The sequence below is a fragment of the Eptatretus burgeri genome, chromosome 15 (assembly GCF_056783735.1).
Source record: "Eptatretus burgeri isolate ZD-2024b chromosome 15, Ebu_testis_v1, whole genome shotgun sequence".
In the NCBI taxonomy this organism is placed as follows: domain Eukaryota; kingdom Metazoa; phylum Chordata; class Myxini; order Myxiniformes; family Myxinidae; genus Eptatretus; species Eptatretus burgeri.
Window position 1 is genome coordinate 12,133,867 of NC_140975.1, and position 20,451 is coordinate 12,154,317.

Sequence of the window (20,451 nt, forward strand, 5' to 3'; positions counted from 1 at the left end):
TCTACAACAGTTGATTACTCAACATCAATGGACCTGCAACCCCAAAGTTATAGTAAAAACCAAAAGATAGGGTTAAAGCTGAAAACACCTCAACAGAATATGAAGAGCTTACTATTTAATCCCTGATGGATGACCCAGTTTTAATGTTTAGCTTTTCCTAGTTGCAAGATATCTTACCATCAATTGGCTTTGGAAGAGCTTCGAACTAAGGTTCCATGAGACTCCTTCCCCTCCTCCACAATAAAAAAAAAACAAAAGATAAAAGATCATCCATTTCGGAGAAACAAACAGCCTGATATGATGGTACCAGATCCAAGTGAGAAACAAATGTGGCTCAAAACACTTTCGCAATGAGAATGATCCAGAATGTATCTGCTTCAGCTTCGCAGGGGGTCGTGTTACTGCAGGAGGCCAACGACATAGTTTATTGTTCATAGCAGGCTCGTCCCTGGCAGCAAATGGAACAACGCTAGCCGAAGAAGGGAGTGAGACTTTTATCTGAATTCCAATCAAGACAAACAAGATGGGATGGGTGGAGAGCCTCATCGTGATTGTGGTCCATTGGTCATGATGTTTTATCTGTAGTTTACCTATTACACTCTGTACAGACAGATGGCTCCAAAGACACCAACCGTTAATCAAGCACGGAACGAGAACGGCACTCGGTAGAGCGCACACCTCCGCTATGCTGAACAGGTGATATTTTGCATCCAGACAGGCTGGATCTGGATCAGGATCTGAAGCAAAATCTCATTGGCTTGTTTTTGTCACCGAACCAGCTCATGCAGGTCTAGTTTGGTCAAAACTCTTCCACATTTTGAGATATCCTGCTCACATACAATCAGACAAACAAACATAACCTCCATCCACCTTTGGTGGTGGAGGTACAAAGTAAAATAAATAAAAGGAATTAAATATAACAAGTCTGAAGATGACGATGGTTCACTAGTGGTATTTGACGATGTAGATTGTTTCAGAAGTCAAGGATGAGACAATGCGATAATTTTTGACCAAGTTATAAAAATGATCAACATGATGTGGTGCGGGTGACAGGTTAATAGCTACAAAATGTCCAAAACCCGGTTTCGTTGAACAACTTTCAAAATTTGACCTTTGCATAACCTTTAAAGGTCACAAAACAATGTTGTGGACATTAAAATAAGGAAACAGGATACGTGCTACAGCTTATTGGAGTTAGTTTGTCGAAGAAGGTCGAAAACCCGGTTTGATCCCCACAACTTTGAAAATTTGACCTTTGTGAACTTTAAAGGTCAAAGGTCAAGGATTATGACCTTTGGTGCAAAACTTCTTCTGGAACATTGCAGGAACAATATAACGCCATATAGGCTTTATGGCATTTCGCACTCCTCGGATTATCCATACTTTGATGAAATCAGCGTACAAACAAACTTGAAGGAGGCGTCACGGGCAAGGTGTTCGAGATGGAGCAAAATGGTTTCAAGACTTTAGGTGGGGAATGACCTCAAGATTATGCATAAAAAATTGTCATCCTCGCTCTCAAAGTTTGGGCGGTCGTATGATTTTTATGTCAAAATTCACAATTTTCTAAGTTCATGACCTTGGGACGAAAATGAAAAAAATTAAAAAATTAAAAAAACGAGCACCGTGGTGCTATGCAGTTGCCATTGGGCTAACCAAATACCAAAACTCCTGCCAGATTCGACAAACACCCTTGGAGAAGATGTCACTTGAAATCGGCTACCCCCTAAAAACACATTTTTTGGGCGTGGCTCTGCCCGTAATGGACGCACCATGCCCATTTTCAGGAAAACACAACTAGATCATGATATAAACCTCCCACCAAAATTTTATCCAGATCAGATCAAAACCCACGGAGCTATGCTCGGGACAGACAGACCGACAGACAGACAGACAGACACACACACACCAATAACGAATATAGTGGGTCACTTACTTTTTCGCGAACCAAAAAGTGTGAGTTGAAGGGAGGATTGTGGTTGTGGGTCAGGGAGGGATTAGCATGACACATTTACCCCTAATGTAAAAGGCAGACTTATAGAACGTGTCCCTGAGCTGCGAGCACAGCCAACACTAGAGGTACGCACACTCGTCAAGCCTGGGTTTGAATCTCGGCCACGCCATAAACTAGCGTTTCACAGGCAGGATGATTAATCAATGTGTGCCGTCCCTCGGACGGATGTTAAACTGGGGTCATGTCTGCCGGAATTACTTGGTGGGAGTTAAAGATGCCACGGTGTCCTTCGCAAAGAGTATGCGAGCTATCGCCGGCACCATGAACAAATTACAAATTGCTGCCCGAACCCGAGTCGAACGTCGGTCCTGGTCAGCCAGTTCATGAAAGACTTGGGCCAAGCTTCTCTCGGACAACCCCACAAAAATGTGGGAATAATTGTGGCCGCTGAAATACACACGAGGCGACTTAAAGAACGTGTCCCCCAAGAAATGCCAAATCTTTTGGGTCGTCATCCGATTAAACACCCCTCTCAAGGTGGGAGACGACACGTCCCCCAAACATAGATGTACCTATCGACCACTTGGCGAGAGGCAGAACCTTTTGGATTTGATTAATCGGTAATCAAACAACACTGCAACTTCGAACACTAGAAAAACACAACTCGCAGAACAAACAATCTTCACAACAACATTTCGTGGGATGTAATTGGCCACGTTTTCTGCAATAAAGCTGGGCAACGACCTCCCTCTTACCCCCCTCCCAACCCTCAACCACAGGGGGCTTGGAGGGTGGGGAGGAGGAGGATGGGGAGGAGGAGGGGAGGACTCAGCAAGTCAGTTTACTGTTGCATCAGCAACAAATCTGTTATTGAATCTTTCTTTTCTATTTGAAGGTACAATGTTTTGCAAAATTAATCTTTGCGCCCACATCTCCCTCGCTCACGTGAACAAGCGGGTCGTCCACCAGTCGGTACACTCACATTTTACACTGGAACTTTGAACCAGATCAAAAGTCATTTCAAATGTTTATATTGCTTCAATAAAAGGGAATTTCACGATTTTCAAGGCTTCATCCTCCAACATCACACAAGCAGTAACCATGTCCCTCACTTACAAAACCACGTACACCATCCACGTCCCTCACTTACACCATCCACGTCCCTCACTTACAAAAGCACGTACACCATCCACGTCCCTCACTTACACCATTCACAACTCTCATTTACAAAAGCAGGTACACCATCCACGTCCCTCACTTACACCATTCACATAAGCAGGTACACCATCCACGTCCCTCACTTACACCATTCACATAAGCAGGTACACCATCCACGTCCCTCACTTACACCATTCACGTCCCTCACTTACAAAAGCGCGTACAGCATCCACGTCCCTCACTTACACCATTCACAACTCTCATTTACAAAAGCAGGTACACCATCCACGTCCCTCACTTACAAGAGCGCCAACGCTGTGTCCCTCACTTACAAGAGCGCCAACGCTGTGTCCCTCACTTACAAGAGCGCCAACGCTGTGTCCCTCACTGACAAGAGCGTGTACACCGTGCTACTCACTGACAAGAGCGTGTACACCGTGCTCCTCACTGACAAGAGCGTGTACACCGTGCTCCTCACTGACAAGAGCGTGTACACCGTGCTCCTCACTGACAAGAGCGTGTACACCGTGCTCCTCACTGACAAGAGCGTGTACACCGTGCTCCTCACTGACAAGAGCGTGTACACCGTGCTACTCACTGACAAGAGCGTGTACACCATCCACGTCCCTCACTTACACCATTTACATAAGCAGGTACACCGTGCTCCTCACTGACAAGAGCGTGTACACCGTGCTACTCACTGACAAGAGCGTGTACACCATGCTCCTCACTGACAAGAGCGTGTACACCGTGCTACTCACTGACAAGAGCGTGTACACCGTGCTCCTCACTGACAAGAGCGTGTACACCGTGCTACTCACTGACAAGAGCGTGTACACCGTGCTACTCACTGACAAGAGCGTGTACACCATGCTCCTCACTGACAAGAGCGTGTACACCGTGCTACTCACTGACAAGAGCGTGTACACCACCGTCCCTCACTTCACCTGACAAGAGCGTGTACACCATCTCCTCACTGACAAGAGCGTGTACACCGTGCTACTCACTGACAAGAGCGTGTACACCATCCACGTCCCTCACTGACAAGAGCACGTGTACACCATCCACGTCCCTCACTGACAAGAGCGTGTACACCATGCTCCTCACTGACAAGAGCGTGTACACCGTGCTACTCACTGACAAGAGCGTGTACACCATGCTCCTCACTGACAAGAGCGTGTACACCATGCTCCTCACTGACAAGAGCGTGTACACCATGCTCCTCACTGACAAGAGCGTGTACACCATGCTCCTCACTGACAAGAGCGTGTACACCATGCTCCTCACTGACAAGAGCGTGTACACCGTGCTCCTCACTGACAAGAGCGTGTACACCATGCTACTCACTGACAAGAGCGTGTACACCGTGCTCCTCACTGACAAGAGCGTGTACACCGTGCTCCTCACTGACAAGAGCGTGTACACCATGCTACTCACTGACAAGAGCGTGTACACCGTGCTCCTCACTGACAAGAGCGTGTACACCGTGCTACTCACTGACAAGAGCGTGTACACCATGCTCCTCACTGACAAGAGCGTGTACACCATGCTCCTCACTGACAAGAGCGTGTACACCATGCTCCTCACTGACAAGAGCGTGTACACCATGCTCCTCACTGACAAGAGCGTGTACACCGTGCTACTCACTGACAAGTGCGTGTACACCGTGCTCCTCACTGACAAGAGCGTGTACACCGTGCTACTCACTGACAAGAGCGTGTACACCGTGCTACTCACTGACAAGAGCGTGTACACCGTGCTCCTCACTGACAAGTGCGTGTCCACCGTGCTACTCACTGACAAGTGCGTGTCCACCGTGCTCCTCACTGACAAGTGCGTGTCCACCGTGCTACTCACTGACAAGTGCGTGTCCACCGTCATCCTCACTGACAAGAGCGTGTACACCGTGCTCCTCACTGACAAGTGCGTGTCCACCGTGCTACTCACTGACAAGTGCGTGTCCACCGTGCTACTCACTGACAAGTGCGTGTCCACCGTCATCCTCACTGACAAGAGCGTGTACACCGTGCTACTCACTGACAAGTGCGTGTCCACCGTGCTACTCACTGACAAGAGCGTGTACACCGTGCTCCTCACTGACAAGAGCGTGTACACCGTGCTCCTCACTGACAAGAGAGTGTACACCATGGTATTCAATGACAAGAGCGTGTACACCGTGCTCCTCACTGACAAGAGCGTGCACACCGTGCTCCTCACTGACAAGAGCGTGTACACCGTGCTACTCACTGACAAGTGCGTGTACACCGTGCTCCTCACTGACAAGAGCGTGTACACCGTGCTACTCACTGACAAGAGCGTGTACACCGTGCTACTCACTGACAAGTGCGTGTCCACCGTGCTACTCACTGACAAGAGCGTGTACACCGTGCTCCTCACTGACAAGTGCGTGTCCACCGTGCTACTCACTGACAAGTGCGTGTCCACCGTGCTCCTCACTGACAAGTGCGTGTCCACCGTGCTACTCACTGACAAGTGCGTGTCCACCGTGCTACTCACTGACAAGTGCGTGTCCACCGTCATCCTCACTGACAAGAGCGTGTACACCGTGCTCCTCACTGACAAGTGCGTGTCCACCGTGCTACTCACTGACAAGTGCGTGTCCACCGTGCTACTCACTGACAAGTGCGTGTCCACCGTGCTACTCACTGACAAGTGCGTGTCCACCGTGCTACTCACTGACAAGTGCGTGTCCACCGTCATCCTCACTGACAAGAGCGTGTACACCGTGCTACTCACTGACAAGTGCGTGTCCACCGTGCTACTCACTGACAAGAGCGTGTACACCGTGCTCCTCACTGACAAGAGCGTGTACACCGTGCTCCTCACTGACAAGAGCGTGTACACCGTGCTCCTCACTGACAAGAGCGTGTACACCGTGCTCCTCACTGACAAGAGAGTGTACACCGTGCTCCTCACTGAAAAGAGCGTGTACACCGTGCTACTCACTGACAAGAGCGCGTACACCATGGTATTCACTTACAAGAGCGTGTACACCGTGCTACTCACTGACAAGAGAGTGTACACCATGGTATTCAATGACAAGAGCGTGTACACCGTGCTCCTCACTGAAAAGAGCGTGTACACCGTGCTCCTCACTGACAAGTGCGTGTACACCATGCTACTCACTGACAAGAGCGTGTACACCGTGCTACTCACTGACAAGTGCGTGTACACCGTGCTCCTCACTGACAAGAGCGTGTACACCGTGCTCCTCACTGACAAGAGCGTGTACACCGTGCTACTCACTGACAAGAGCGTGTACACCGTGCTACTCACTGACAAGTGCGTGTCCACCGTGCTACTCACTGACAAGAGCGTGTACACCGTGCTCCTCACTGACAAGTGCGTGTCCACCGTGCTACTCACTGACAAGTGCGTGTCCACCGTGCTACTCACTGACAAGAGCGTGTACACCGTGCTCCTCACTGACAAGTGCGTGTCCACCGTGCTCCTCACTGACAAGAGCGTGCACACCGTGCTCCTCACTGACAAGAGCGTGCACACCGTGCTCCTCACTGACAAGAGCGTGCACACCGTGCTCCTCACTGACAAGAGCGTGCACACCGTGCTCCTCACTGACAAGAGCGTGTACACCGTGCTACTCACTGACAAGTGCGTGTACACCGTGCTCCTCACTGACAAGAGCGTGTACACCGTGCTACTCACTGACAAGAGCGTGTACACCGTGCTCCTCACTGACAAGTGCGTGTCCACCGTGCTACTCACTGACAAGTGCGTGTCCACCGTGCTCCTCACTGACAAGTGCGTGTCCACCGTGCTACTCACTGACAAGTGCGTGTCCACCGTGCTACTCACTGACAAGTGCGTGTACACCGTGCTCCTCACTGACAAGAGCGTGTACACCGTGCTCCTCACTGACAAGAGCGTGTACACCGTGCTCCTCACTGACAAGAGCGTGTACACCGTGCTCCTCACTGACAAGAGAGTGTACACCATGCTCCTCACTGAAAAGAGCGTGTACACCGTGCTACTCACTGACAAGAGCGCGTACACCATGGTATTCACTTACAAGAGCGTGTACACCGTGCTACTCACTGACAAGAGAGTGTACACCATGGTATTCAATGACAAGAGCGTGTACACCGTGCTCCTCACTGACAAGAGCGTGCACACCGTGCTCCTCACTGACAAGAGCGTGTACACCGTGCTACTCACTGACAAGTGCGTGTACACCGTGCTCCTCACTGACAAGAGCGTGTACACCGTGCTACTCACTGACAAGAGCGTGTACACCGTGCTACTCACTGACAAGTGCGTGTCCACCGTGCTACTCACTGACAAGAGCGTGTACACCGTGCTCCTCACTGACAAGTGCGTGTCCACCGTGCTACTCACTGACAAGTGCGTGTCCACCGTGCTCCTCACTGACAAGTGCGTGTCCACCGTGCTACTCACTGACAAGTGCGTGTCCACCGTGCTACTCACTGACAAGTGCGTGTCCACCGTCATCCTCACTGACAAGAGCGTGTACACCGTGCTCCTCACTGACAAGTGCGTGTCCACCGTGCTACTCACTGACAAGTGCGTGTCCACCGTGCTACTCACTGACAAGTGCGTGTCCACCGTCATCCTCACTGACAAGAGCGTGTACACCGTGCTACTCACTGACAAGTGCGTGTACACCGTGCTCCTCACTGACAAGAGCGTGTACACCGTGCTCCTCACTGACAAGAGAGTGTACACCGTGCTCCTCACTGAAAAGAGCGTGTACACCGTGCTACTCACTGACAAGAGCGCGTACACCATGGTATTCACTTACAAGAGCGTGTACACCGTGCTACTCACTGACAAGAGAGTGTACACCATGGTATTCAATGACAAGAGCGTGTACACCGTGCTCCTCACTGAAAAGAGCGTGTACACCGTGCTCCTCACTGACAAGAGAGTGTACACCGTGCTCCTCACTGACAAGAGCGTGTACACCGTGCTACTCACCGACAAGAGCGTGTACACCGTGCTCCTCACCGACAAGAGCGTGTACACCGTGCTCCTCACTGACAAGAGCGTGTACACCATGCTACTCACTGACAAGAGCGTGTACACCGTGCTCCTCACTGACAAGAGCGTGTACACCGTGCTCCTCACTGACAAGAGCGTGTACACCGTGCTACTCACTGACAAGAGCGTGTACACCGTGCTCCTCACTGACAAGAGCGTGTACACCGTGCTCCTCACTGACAAGAGCGTGTACACCGTGCTCCTCACTGACAAGAGCGTGTACACCGTGCTACTCACTGACAAGTGCGTGTACACCATGCTACTCACTGACAAGAGCGTGTACACCATGCTACTCACTGACAAGTGCGTGTACACCGTGCTCCTCACTGACAAGAGCGTGTACACCGTGCTACTCACTGACAAGTGCGTGTACACCGTGCTCCTCACTGACAAGAGCGTGTACACCGTGCTACTCACTGACAAGAGCGTGTACACCGTGCTACTCACTGACAAGTGCGTGTCCACCGTGCTACTCACTGACAAGAGCGTGTACACCGTGCTCCTCACTGACAAGTGCGTGTCCACCGTGCTACTCACTGACAAGTGCGTGTCCACCGTGCTACTCACTGACAAGAGCGTGTACACCGTGCTCCTCACTGACAAGTGCGTGTCCACCGTGCTCCTCACTGACAAGAGCGTGCACACCGTGCTCCTCACTGACAAGAGCGTGCACACCGTGCTCCTCACTGACAAGAGCGTGCACACCGTGCTCCTCACTGACAAGAGCGTGCACACCGTGCTACTCACTGACAAGTGCGTGTACACCGTGCTCCTCACTGACAAGAGCGTGTACACCGTGCTACTCACTGACAAGAGCGTGTACACCGTGCTACTCACTGACAAGTGCGTGTCCACCGTGCTACTCACTGACAAGTGCGTGTCCACCGTGCTCCTCACTGACAAGTGCGTGTCCACCGTGCTACTCACTGACAAGTGCGTGTCCACCGTGCTACTCACTGACAAGTGCGTGTCCACCGTCATCCTCACTGACAAGAGCGTGTACACCGTGCTCCTCACTGACAAGTGCGTGTCCACCGTGCTACTCACTGACAAGTGCGTGTCCACCGTGCTACTCACTGACAAGTGCGTGTCCACCGTCATCCTCACTGACAAGAGCGTGTACACCGTGCTACTCACTGACAAGTGCGTGTCCACCGTGCTACTCACTGACAAGAGCGTGTACACCGTGCTCCTCACTGACAAGAGCGTGTACACCGTGCTCCTCACTGACAAGAGCGTGTACACCGTGCTCCTCACTGACAAGAGAGTGTACACCATGCTCCTCACTGAAAAGAGCGTGTACACCGTGCTACTCACTGACAAGAGCGCGTACACCATGGTATTCACTTACAAGAGCGTGTACACCGTGCTACTCACTGACAAGAGCGTGTACACCGTGCTCCTCACTGACAAGTGCGTGTCCACCGTGCTACTCACTGACAAGTGCGTGTCCACCGTGCTCCTCACTGACAAGTGCGTGTCCACCGTGCTACTCACTGACAAGTGCGTGTCCACCGTGCTACTCACTGACAAGTGCGTGTCCACCGTCATCCTCACTGACAAGAGCGTGTACACCGTGCTCCTCACTGACAAGTGCGTGTCCACCGTGCTACTCACTGACAAGAGCGTGTACACCGTGCTCCTCACTGACAAGAGCGTGTACACCGTGCTCCTCACTGACAAGAGCGTGTACACCGTGCTCCTCACTGACAAGAGCGTGTACACCGTGCTCCTCACTGACAAGAGAGTGTACACCGTGCTCCTCACTGAAAAGAGCGTGTACACCGTGCTACTCACTGACAAGAGCGCGTACACCATGGTATTCACTTACAAGAGCGTGTACACCGTGCTACTCACTGACAAGAGAGTGTACACCATGGTATTCAATGACAAGAGCGTGTACACCGTGCTCCTCACTGAAAAGAGCGTGTACACCGTGCTCCTCACTGACAAGAGAGTGTACACCGTGCTACTCACTGACAAGAGCGTGTACACCGTGCTACTCACTGACAAGAGCGTGTACACCGTGCTCCTCACTGACAAGAGCGTGTACACCGTGCTCCTCACTGACAAGAGCGTGTACACCATGCTACTCACTGACAAGAGCGTGTACACCGTGCTCCTCACTGACAAGAGCGTGTACACCGTGCTACTCACTGACAAGAGCGTGTACACCGTGCTCCTCACTGACAAGAGCGTGTACACCGTGCTCCTCACTGACAAGAGCGTGTACACCATGCTACTCACTGACAAGAGCGTGTACACCGTGCTCCTCACTGACAAGAGCGTGTACACCGTGCTCCTCACTGACAAGAGCGTGTACACCATGCTACTCACTGACAAGAGCGTGTACACCGTGCTCCTCACTGACAAGAGCGTGTACACCGTGCTACTCACTGACAAGAGCGTGTACACCGTGCTCCTCACTGACAAGAGCGTGTACACCGTGCTACTCACTGACAAGTGCGTGTACACCGTGCTCCTCACTGACAAGAGCGTGTACACCGTGCTACTCACTGACAAGTGCGTGTACACCGTGCTCCTCACTGACAAGAGCGTGTACACCGTGCTACTCACTGACAAGAGCGTGTACACCGTGCTACTCACTGACAAGTGCGTGTCCACCGTGCTACTCACTGACAAGAGCGTGTACACCGTGCTCCTCACTGAAAAGAGCGTGTACACCGTGCTCCTCACTGACAAGAGAGTGTACACCGTGCTACTCACTGACAAGAGCGTGTACACCGTGCTACTCACTGACAAGAGCGTGTACACCGTGCTCCTCACTGACAAGAGCGTGTACACCGTGCTCCTCACTGACAAGAGCGTGTACACCGTGCTACTCACTGACAAGAGCTTGTACACCGTGCTCCTCACTGACAAGAGCGTGTACACCGTGCTACTCACTGACAAGTGCGTGTACACCGTGCTCCTCACTGACAAGTGCGTGTACACCGTGCTCCTCACTGACAAGAGCGTGTACACCGTGCTACTCACTGACAAGAGCGTGTACACCGTGCTACTCACTGACAAGTGCGTGTACACCGTGCTCCTCACAGACAAGAGCGTGTACACCGTGCTACTCACCGACAAGTGCGTGTCCACCGTGCTACTCACTGACAAGAGCGTGTACACCGTGCTCCTCACTGACAAGTGCGTGTACACCGTGCTCCTCACTGACAAGAGCGTGTACACCGTGCTACTCACTGACAAGAGCGTGTACACCGTGCTACTCACTGACAAGTGCGTGTACACCGTGCTCCTCACAGACAAGAGCGTGTACACCGTGCTACTCACTGACAAGTGCGTGTACACCGTGCTCCTCACTGACAAGTGCGTGTCCACCGTGCTACTCACTGACAAGTGCGTGTCCACCGTGCTCCTCACTGACAAGTGCGTGTCCACCGTGCTACTCACTGACAAGTGCGTGTCCACCGTGCTACTCACTGACAAGTGCGTGTCCACCGTGCTACTCACTGACAAGTGCGTGTCCACCGTGCTACTCACTGACAAGTGCGTGTACACCGTGCTCCTCACTGACAAGAGCGTGTACACCGTGCTCCTCACTGACAAGAGCGTGTACACCGTGCTCCTCACTGACAAGAGAGTGTACACCATGCTCCTCACTGAAAAGAGCGTGTACACCGTGCTACTCACTGACAAGAGCGCGTACACCATGGTATTCACTTACAAGAGCGTGTACACCGTGCTACTCACTGACAAGAGAGTGTACACCATGGTATTCACTTACAAGTGCGTGTACACCGTGCTCCTCACTGACAAGAGCGTGTACACCGTGCTCCTCACTGACAAGAGCGTGTACACCGTGCTCCTCACTGAAAAGAGCGTGTACACCGTGCTCCTCACTGACAAGAGAGTGTACACCGTGCTACTCACTGACAAGAGAGTGTACACCATGGTATTCAATGAAAAGAGCGTGTACACCGTGCTCCTCACTGAAAAGAGCGTGTACACCGTGCTCCTCACTGAAAAGAGCGTGTACACCGTGCTCCTCACTGAAAAGAGCGTGTACACCGTGCTCCTCACTGAAAAGAGCGTGTACACCGTGCTCCTCACTGAAAAGAGCGTGTACACCGTGCTCCTCACTGACGAGAGTGTACACCGTGCTCCTCACTGACAAGAGAGTGTACACCGTGCTCCTCACTGACAAGAGAGTGTACACCGTGCTCCTCACTGACAAGAGAGTGTACACCATGCTCCTCACTGAAAAGAGCGTGTACACCGTGCTACTCACTGACAAGAGCGCGTACACCATGGTATTCACTTACAAGAGCGTGTACACCGTGCTACTCACTGACAAGAGCGTGTACACCGTGCTACTCACTGAAAAGAGCGTGTACACCGTGCTCCTCACTGACAAGAGAGTGTACACCGTGCTCCTCACTGAAAAGAGCGTGTACACCGTGCTCCTCACTGAAAAGAGCGTGTACACCGTGCTCCTCACTGAAAAGAGCGTGTACACCGTGCTCCTCACTGACAAGAGAGTGTACACCGTGCTCCTCACTGACAAGAGCGTGTACACCGTGCTCCTCACTGAAAAGAGCGTGTACACCGTGCTCCTCACTGAAAAGAGCGTGTACACCGTGCTCCTCACTGACAAGAGAGTGTACACCGTGCTACTCACTGACAAGAGCGCGTACACCATGGTATTCACTTACAAGAGCGTGTACACCGTGCTACTCACTGACAAGAGCGTGTACACCGTGCTACTCACTGAAAAGAGCGTGTACACCGTGCTCCTCACTGACAAGAGAGTGTACACCGTGCTCCTCACTGAAAAGAGCGTGTACACCGTGCTCCTCACTGAAAAGAGCGTGTACACCGTGCTCCTCACTGAAAAGAGCGTGTACACCGTGCTCCTCACTGACAAGAGAGTGTACACCGTGCTCCTCACTGACAAGAGCGTGTACACCGTGCTCCTCACTGAAAAGAGCGTGTACACCGTGCTCCTCACTGAAAAGAGCGTGTACACCGTGCTCCTCACTGACAAGAGAGTGTACACCGTGCTCCTCACTGACAAGAGAGTGTACACCGTGCTCCTCACTGACAAGAGAGTGTACACCGTGCTCCTCACTGACAAGAGCGTGTACACCGTGCTCCTCACTGACAAGAGAGTGTACACCATGCTCCTCACTGAAAAGAGCGTGTACACCGTGCTACTCACTGACAAGAGAGTGTACACCATGGTATTCAATGACAAGAGCGTGTACACCGTGCTCCTCACTGAAAAGAGCGTGTACACCGTGCTCCTCACTGACAAGAGAGTGTACACCATGGTATTCAATGACAAGAGAGTGTACACCGTGCTACTCACTGACAAGAGAGTGTACACCATGGTATTCAATGACAAGAGAGTGTACACCGTGCTACTCACTGACAAGAGAGTGTACACCATGGTATTCAATGACAAGAGAGTGTACACCGTGCTCCTCACTGACAAGAGCGTGTACACCGTGCTACTCACTGAAAAGAGCGTGTACACCGTGCTCCTCACTGACAAGAGAGTGTACACCGTGCTCCTCACTGACAAGAGAGTGTACACCGTGCTCCTCACTGACAAGAGAGTGTACACCGTGCTCCTCACTGACAAGAGCGTGTACACCGTGCTCCTCACTGAAAAGAGCGTGTACACCGTGCTCCTCACTGAAAAGAGCGTGTACACCGTGCTCCTCACTGACAAGAGAGTGTACACCGTGCTCCTCACTGACAAGAGAGTGTACACCGTGCTCCTCACTGACAAGAGAGTGTACACCGTGCTCCTCACTGACAAGAGCGTGTACACCGTGCTCCTCACTGACAAGAGAGTGTACACCATGCTCCTCACTGAAAAGAGCGTGTACACCGTGCTACTCACTGACAAGAGCGCGTACACCATGGTATTCACTTACAAGAGCGTGTACACCGTGCTACTCACTGACAAGAGAGTGTACACCATGGTATTCAATGACAAGAGCGTGTACACCGTGCTCCTCACTGAAAAGAGCGTGTACACCGTGCTCCTCACTGACAAGAGCGCGTACACCATGGTATTCACTTACAAGAGCGTGTACACCGTGCTACTCACTGACAAGAGAGTGTACACCATGGTATTCAATGACAAGAGAGTGTACACCGTGCTACTCACTGACAAGAGAGTGTACACCATGGTATTCAATGACAAGAGAGTGTACACCGTGCTCCTCACTGACAAGAGCGTGTACACCGTGCTACTCACTGAAAAGAGCGTGTACACCGTGCTCCTCACTGACAAGAGAGTGTACACCGTGCTCCTCACTGACAAGAGAGTGTACACCGTGCTCCTCACTGACAAGAGAGTGTACACCGTGCTCCTCACTGACAAGAGCGTGTACACCGTGCTCCTCACTGAAAAGAGCGTGTACACCGTGCTCCTCACTGAAAAGAGCGTGTACACCGTGCTCCTCACTGACAAGAGAGTGTACACCGTGCTCCTCACTGACAAGAGAGTGTACACTGTGCTCCTCACTGACAAGAGAGTGTACACCGTGCTCCTCACTGACAAGAGCGTGTACACCGTGCTCCTCACTGACAAGAGAGTGTACACCATGCTCCTCACTGAAAAGAGCGTGTACACCGTGCTACTCACTGACAAGAGCGCGTACACCATGGTATTCACTTACAAGAGCGTGTACACCGTGCTACTCACTGACAAGAGAGTGTACACCATGGTATTCAATGACAAGAGCGTGTACACCGTGCTCCTCACTGAAAAGAGCGTGTACACCGTGCTCCTCACTGACAAGAGCGCGTACACCATGGTATTCACTTACAAGAGCGTGTACACCGTGCTACTCACTGACAAGAGAGTGTACACCATGGTATTCAATGACAAGAGAGTGTACACCGTGCTACTCACTGACAAGAGAGTGTACACCATGGTATTCAATGACAAGAGAGTGTACACCGTGCTCCTCACTGACAAGAGCGTGTACACCGTGCATGTTCCTTCTGATGTTGTTTGCTGAGGACGTTGAAGACCCCACGGTATATTTTATGGAGCAGGCCCCTGTGTGCCGCACCCCGATCAAATTCCAAAATTGTGCTCAAATGTGCGTGGGGCATCGTTTGAGGGGATCAGCGGCTGCTCAGTAATGATGCAACCAACGGAGGGAATTCTTAATATTGAATCTCGCGATATCCATTCACGTGCCGTGGTGCCATGGGGTCCATTTGTCCATAGAAACGCCGCTCAAGCATGATTTGTATCGTCATGGGATCACCACCACCACCACCACCACCACCACCACCACCACCCATCATACAGAGACACACACACACACACACACACCTTTGTGGTACCAGGTACACCGTCCCTTCGTACACACACACCAAGTGTGAAGAAGTATTGATCGGAATCCCGAGGATCGCCGTGCGAGTTCACCATCTAATGATCGCAGGAACACGAAACATGAAATAAAAACACATGAAATAAAAAGGGAACCCTCGGTGTTGGAACCTGCGATGAGGAAAAAAAACAAAACAAACAAATCATGTTGTACACACAGGGGGTCCGAGTCAACTTGCGGTACACGTGCCGTGTCGAGGGGAGAGAGTGAGAGTGAGTGAGAGAGTGAGACAGTGTGGAGTGAGAGTGAGACAGTGTGGAGTGAGAGTGAGAGAGAGTGAGAGTGAGAGTGAGAGTGAGAGTGAGAGTGAGAGTGAGAGGGAGAGTGAGAGGGAGAGAGAGTGAGAGAGAGTGAGAGGGAGAGTGAGAGAGAGTGAGAGAGAGTGAGAGAGAGTGAGAGAGAGTGAGAGAGAGTGAGAGAGAGTGAGAGAGAGTGAGAGAGAGTGAGAGAGAGTGAGAGAGAGTGAGAGAGAGTGAGAGAGAGTGAGAGAGAGTGAGAGAGAGAGAGTGAGAGAGAGAGAGAGACAGTGAGAGAGAGTGAGAGAGAGTGAGAGACAGTGAGAAAGAGTGAGAGAGAGTGAGAGAGAGTGAGAGAGAGTGAGAGAGAGTGTGAGAGAGTGAGTGAGAGTGAGTGAGTGTGAGAGAGAGTGTGAGAGAGAGTGTGAGAGAGAGTGTGAGAGAGTGTGAGTGTGAGAGACAGTGTGATATGAGAGTGAGAGAGAGTGAGTGAGAGTGAGTGAGTGTGAGAGAGAGTGTGAGAGAGAGTGTGAGAGAGAGTGTGAGAGAGAGTGTGAGAGAGAGTGTGAGAGAGAGTGTGAGTGTGAGAGTGTGAGTGTGAGAGACAGTGTGATATGAGAGTGAGAGAGAGTGTGAGTCGCAGAGACGGTGTGAATTAGGACGAGATCGGAAGAGGTGGTCGGATGGTTTACCTTGCGGCAGCCAGGCGGGAACAAAGAGAAGCCATGAAGCGAGGACTCGGCGATGAGGACTCGAACCTGGTGATGCGCCGATGGTGAGAAACAGATAAACGCTATGTGTCCATTCCGGTATATTAACGGTGCCGGGGGAGGGGAATGAGGAGGAGATTCAGTGAGCAAGAGCCCTTTGGAATGAATAAAGAATGAATGACAACGGAAAAGAGAAAAACAAAACGAGTCGATTCAAGTTTCCTGTTTTTTTTGTGGCGCGTGCTCAAAAGGGGCGTGGCGAGGGAGAGTGGGGGCGTGGCGAGGGAGAGTGGGGGCGTGGCGAGGGAGAGTGGGGGCGTGGCGAGGGAGAGTGGGGGCGTGGCGAGGGAGGGTGACGGTGCTGTTTGTTGTAATCCACCAATCAGAGTCGCCTCGTTAAAAAATCTTCGCTTTTCGTGACACATTCTATTTTGTGAGCTGTTAAACAATAAGAATCGATCTCTTCGCAATTGTTTATTTAATAATCTCTCGTCGGTTTTGAATTCACATTGCTCTTTAACGATTTGGGAAGTGAAGCGGTGTATTGACGGATAGTTCCATCGCAGTTCAGCGAGTTCAATCAAACAGATTTAAACATTCATTATTTTTGTATTTCTCGTTATTAACTGATGGGTTTATTTTCTCCTCGTTCTTCGCTTACGGAGAGTGTGATTTAAAGATTGTTTATGATGTCAGAGGTAGCAACCTCTTGAGCTGTCCACTCTGGGTTCCATTCCCACTCAAGCTGGTGTCCCATCCACACGAATTTGAATGTCCACATTTTTCGATCCTGTATGAAGAGGGGAGCTATCACCGGCATCCTAAGCAAGTTACAAATTGCTGTTTGAAGTACCAGAGGTGCTGCTGAAGCAGAAGTCTACTTTTTCTACCTTTATCTCAGAGTCCCAGTAGTTGCTCATCCTTGTGCTGCCACGTTTGCACAAGAGGACCTTTTTAAAATCAAGATCACGATCAATTTCCTACGTACATGAATCGAGTTTAGTGAAGGACACCTGTCAGGCTATCCCCACGGATGTGCATCTGCCCATAAATGGACGTCTGGGGTGCGCACGAGTCAGGAATGAAAATACCTCTGCTCCAAGGTGGTTCTCTGATAATAGCCAGAGAGATGTCCACTTTGACAAGGACGTGGTCAGAAGAACCCATTGGAGAGGAGGAAGAGCAGCAGATATTGTCAGGGAAATTTGTCAAAATCAGATCCAGAAGAGATGGAGTACCATTGGTTGAGATCCGGGTCGGGAAGTTGACCGATTGAGTCAGTGCCAATGAGTCGCAGAAGTCTTTTGCTGAAGTGCCATGACAGGTGAGAGAGGTACCCACACCTAGCCAACTGGCATGATGACAATTGAAGTCGCCACATATGAGGAAGAGAGAGTTCGGATGAGCAGATAAAAGTTGGTCCATGTTTTCCGATAGTGAGGTGTAGATGGATTCATCACTGTTCGGTGGACGGTACAGTACACATATAAACATGAGGTGGGAGTGCAGGGGAAGCCATAGCCAGAGGTATTCCTGGGGGTGTGGGGGAGTGAGAGCAGTGCATGGAGAGTGAGGAATAGAGTCTGATGAAGAGAGCAACTCCTCCACTAGGACGAGTCTCAGGTCTGTCAAACCAGAGGAGGGAGAAACCAGGGACAGATACTTGGGAGTCAGAAACGTCTTGAGGGAGGAAAGTTTGTTAGGCAGATTATGTCTGGTTTGTCAGTGGCAACCTGTATGGAAAGATCCGTCAGGTTTGAGCGAAGGTCCCGAATATTTGAGGTCTACCTGTTAAGGAAGATGGAGGGAGGAGGCTTTGGGTGCAAGGGAGGGGAGAGGTAAGGAGAGTTGTTGAAAGAGTGTGGGGGATTACAGAAAAGCTAGGGGAGAGGGGTGGATGAGGAGGAGGAAAGGATTGGTGGTGATGGGTTGAGGTACAGTGGAGAGTAATAAGAGAGGGCAGAGGGCAGTTGAACATTGGAGGAGGTGGAGTGATGAGATGGAAGAGAGAGGGCAGGGGAAGGAGGCAGCTTTGTGGATGTGGGGGGGGCAACTTTGAGAAAGCAGAGTGAGGGGGGGGGGATTGGCAGGAGAAAGGTGAGTGGGGAGTTTTTGAGAAAGGTGAGAGGGAAGCTTGGAGGGGGAAAGAGTGTGAAGGTTGCTTTGAGAGGGAGGGGAGACAATAAGAGCAGGCAGGCGATGGGAGAGGTGTGGAAAGGGGAAGGATGAGACTTGGTAGTGGTATGGTGAAGAAGCGACTGGGCTTCAAGAAGCGACTGGGCAGGGGGAGGTACAAGATATGAGGGGTTGGGAAGATGGGGAGGTATACTGAGAGGAAGGAAGGAGCACGTTTGTGGTGATGAGGAGTGTTCAAAGAGAAAGAGAAAGAGAAAGAGAAAGAGAAAGAGAAAGAGAAAGAGAAAAAGAGAAAGAGAAAGAGAAAGAGAAACATCTGTGTGGTTAGCATGGAGCCCACAGATGTTGGAAGAACACACACTTTGGGACAACAGAGGAGGAGCTGATACTGAAGCAGAAGACAGTGAATTGGTGCTAAGAGCGGAGGTAGGATGAGGGGTTAGGAGGTAGATGTAAGAAGGTGGCGTGAATTGGCACTGAAGTTGGGAACAAAAAATAAAAATAAAAAATGAAAAGGATGATTGATGGAACATGAACATACATTGCAAACCGGGATTTACAAATGTTTACATTCAGAGATGCGATTGAAGACAATGTGAGGGATGCAATAAAGGATAATTAAGAGAATGGAGAAAAGAAACGTAACAGAGGGATGTTTTAGACACGGGATGAAGGAAAGGTCAAATTGAAAACAGCCTTTTGAAGAAGAGTAGTGAATTATGATACAATACTGAGAACCACACGCGTGAAGGAGGAAGTTGAAACATTTTAAGAAAACTTATTTTTTTTTAAATTATAAAGATCACGTACAATTAGGTGAAGGAAAGTTTGAAGAAAAATCGTGAAGGTGTTTGGTGAATTTGGATCGGCAAACGCAGAAAGAACCTGGTAGGACGACGAAAGTTACAGGAAGAAGGGAGTAGAGAAATCACATGGTTATGGGAGGTGTAACTTGAGAAGTTAAAAGAAGAATTATTATTTTTGTGTTTGTGATAATGAAAATTAGAAAGGAAGATTTGCCAGATGGTCTTTTCAGAGAGAGATAGTGAGTGTGAGATTTGTTGGGATTGAAAGATATATTCCAAGTGTATGACAATCTTGTGATTTTTTTTTTTTTTTTTTTTTTCCCCAAGGTCTGAAGAGAGTGAAGAGGCTGCTACTGCAGTGGGTGGAGTCATCAGCAAAGCGATAAAGAGGATTTTCCAGAGTCAAAGATCATTGATGAAGATCAGGAAAAGGACTGGCCCAGAACACTGCCTTGGCATGGAGAGGAGATGAAAGGATTCTGTTGAGTGCCACACATTGACTACGAGAGCATAGGAAGTTAGAAAGCCATGTGTGGAGTTGGCCTTGGTTGCCATAGACAGACAGTATGGAGAGTAAGGCAGGATGCCAGACTATATCAAAAGCAAAAGATATGTCCAGAGATGGCCCTGAACTCATGTCTAACATCGAGGGTCTCCATCCATTGTTGGGTGAGTAGAAGCAGCATGTCCAAAGTGGAGTGACCTGGTCTGAATACAAATAGGTGATCTGAGATGAGGTTGTTGGAGAAAAGGAAGGATATCATATCAACTGCAATGATGGATTCCATGATGTTGCCGATGATTGGAAGCAAGCCAATAGGTCTTGTAGTTGAGGGGATCAGTTGTTGCTCCTTTTTAATGTAATGCTGTGATGTTGGTGGATTTCCAAGCATATCGAAGATGACCGAGAGCAAATGACAAAGTGAAAAGGGCAGACAGAGGAAGTGCAAGAGCAGCGGAGCAGATTTTTAGGACACGTGAGCCGATGTCGTCCGGTCCAGTAGAGGGTTGAAAGAACCTCTCCAC

General features: G+C 50.5%; 1 protein-coding gene across 4 annotated transcripts in view; it reads right to left on the reverse strand.

Annotated features, from left to right (window-relative positions):
* Window positions 1-16,720, reverse strand: part of LOC147011526 (phosphoenolpyruvate carboxykinase, cytosolic [GTP]-like) — a 29,346-nt gene extending 12,626 nt beyond the window's left edge. For 2 of the 4 annotated variants that reach the window (XM_085858224.1, XM_085858221.1), the window contains exon 1: window positions 16,466-16,720. In XM_085858224.1, the coding sequence (XP_085714350.1) occupies window positions 16,466-16,500 (35 nt within the window). In that variant the 5' untranslated portion in view covers window positions 16,501-16,720. Of the gene's footprint in view, window positions 1-177; window positions 197-15,479; window positions 15,576-16,465 lie in introns of those variants that run through there. The other 2 variants (XM_085858222.1, XM_085858223.1) reach the window with 2 other exon arrangements.
* Between the last annotated feature and the right edge of the window lie 3,731 nt (window positions 16,721-20,451).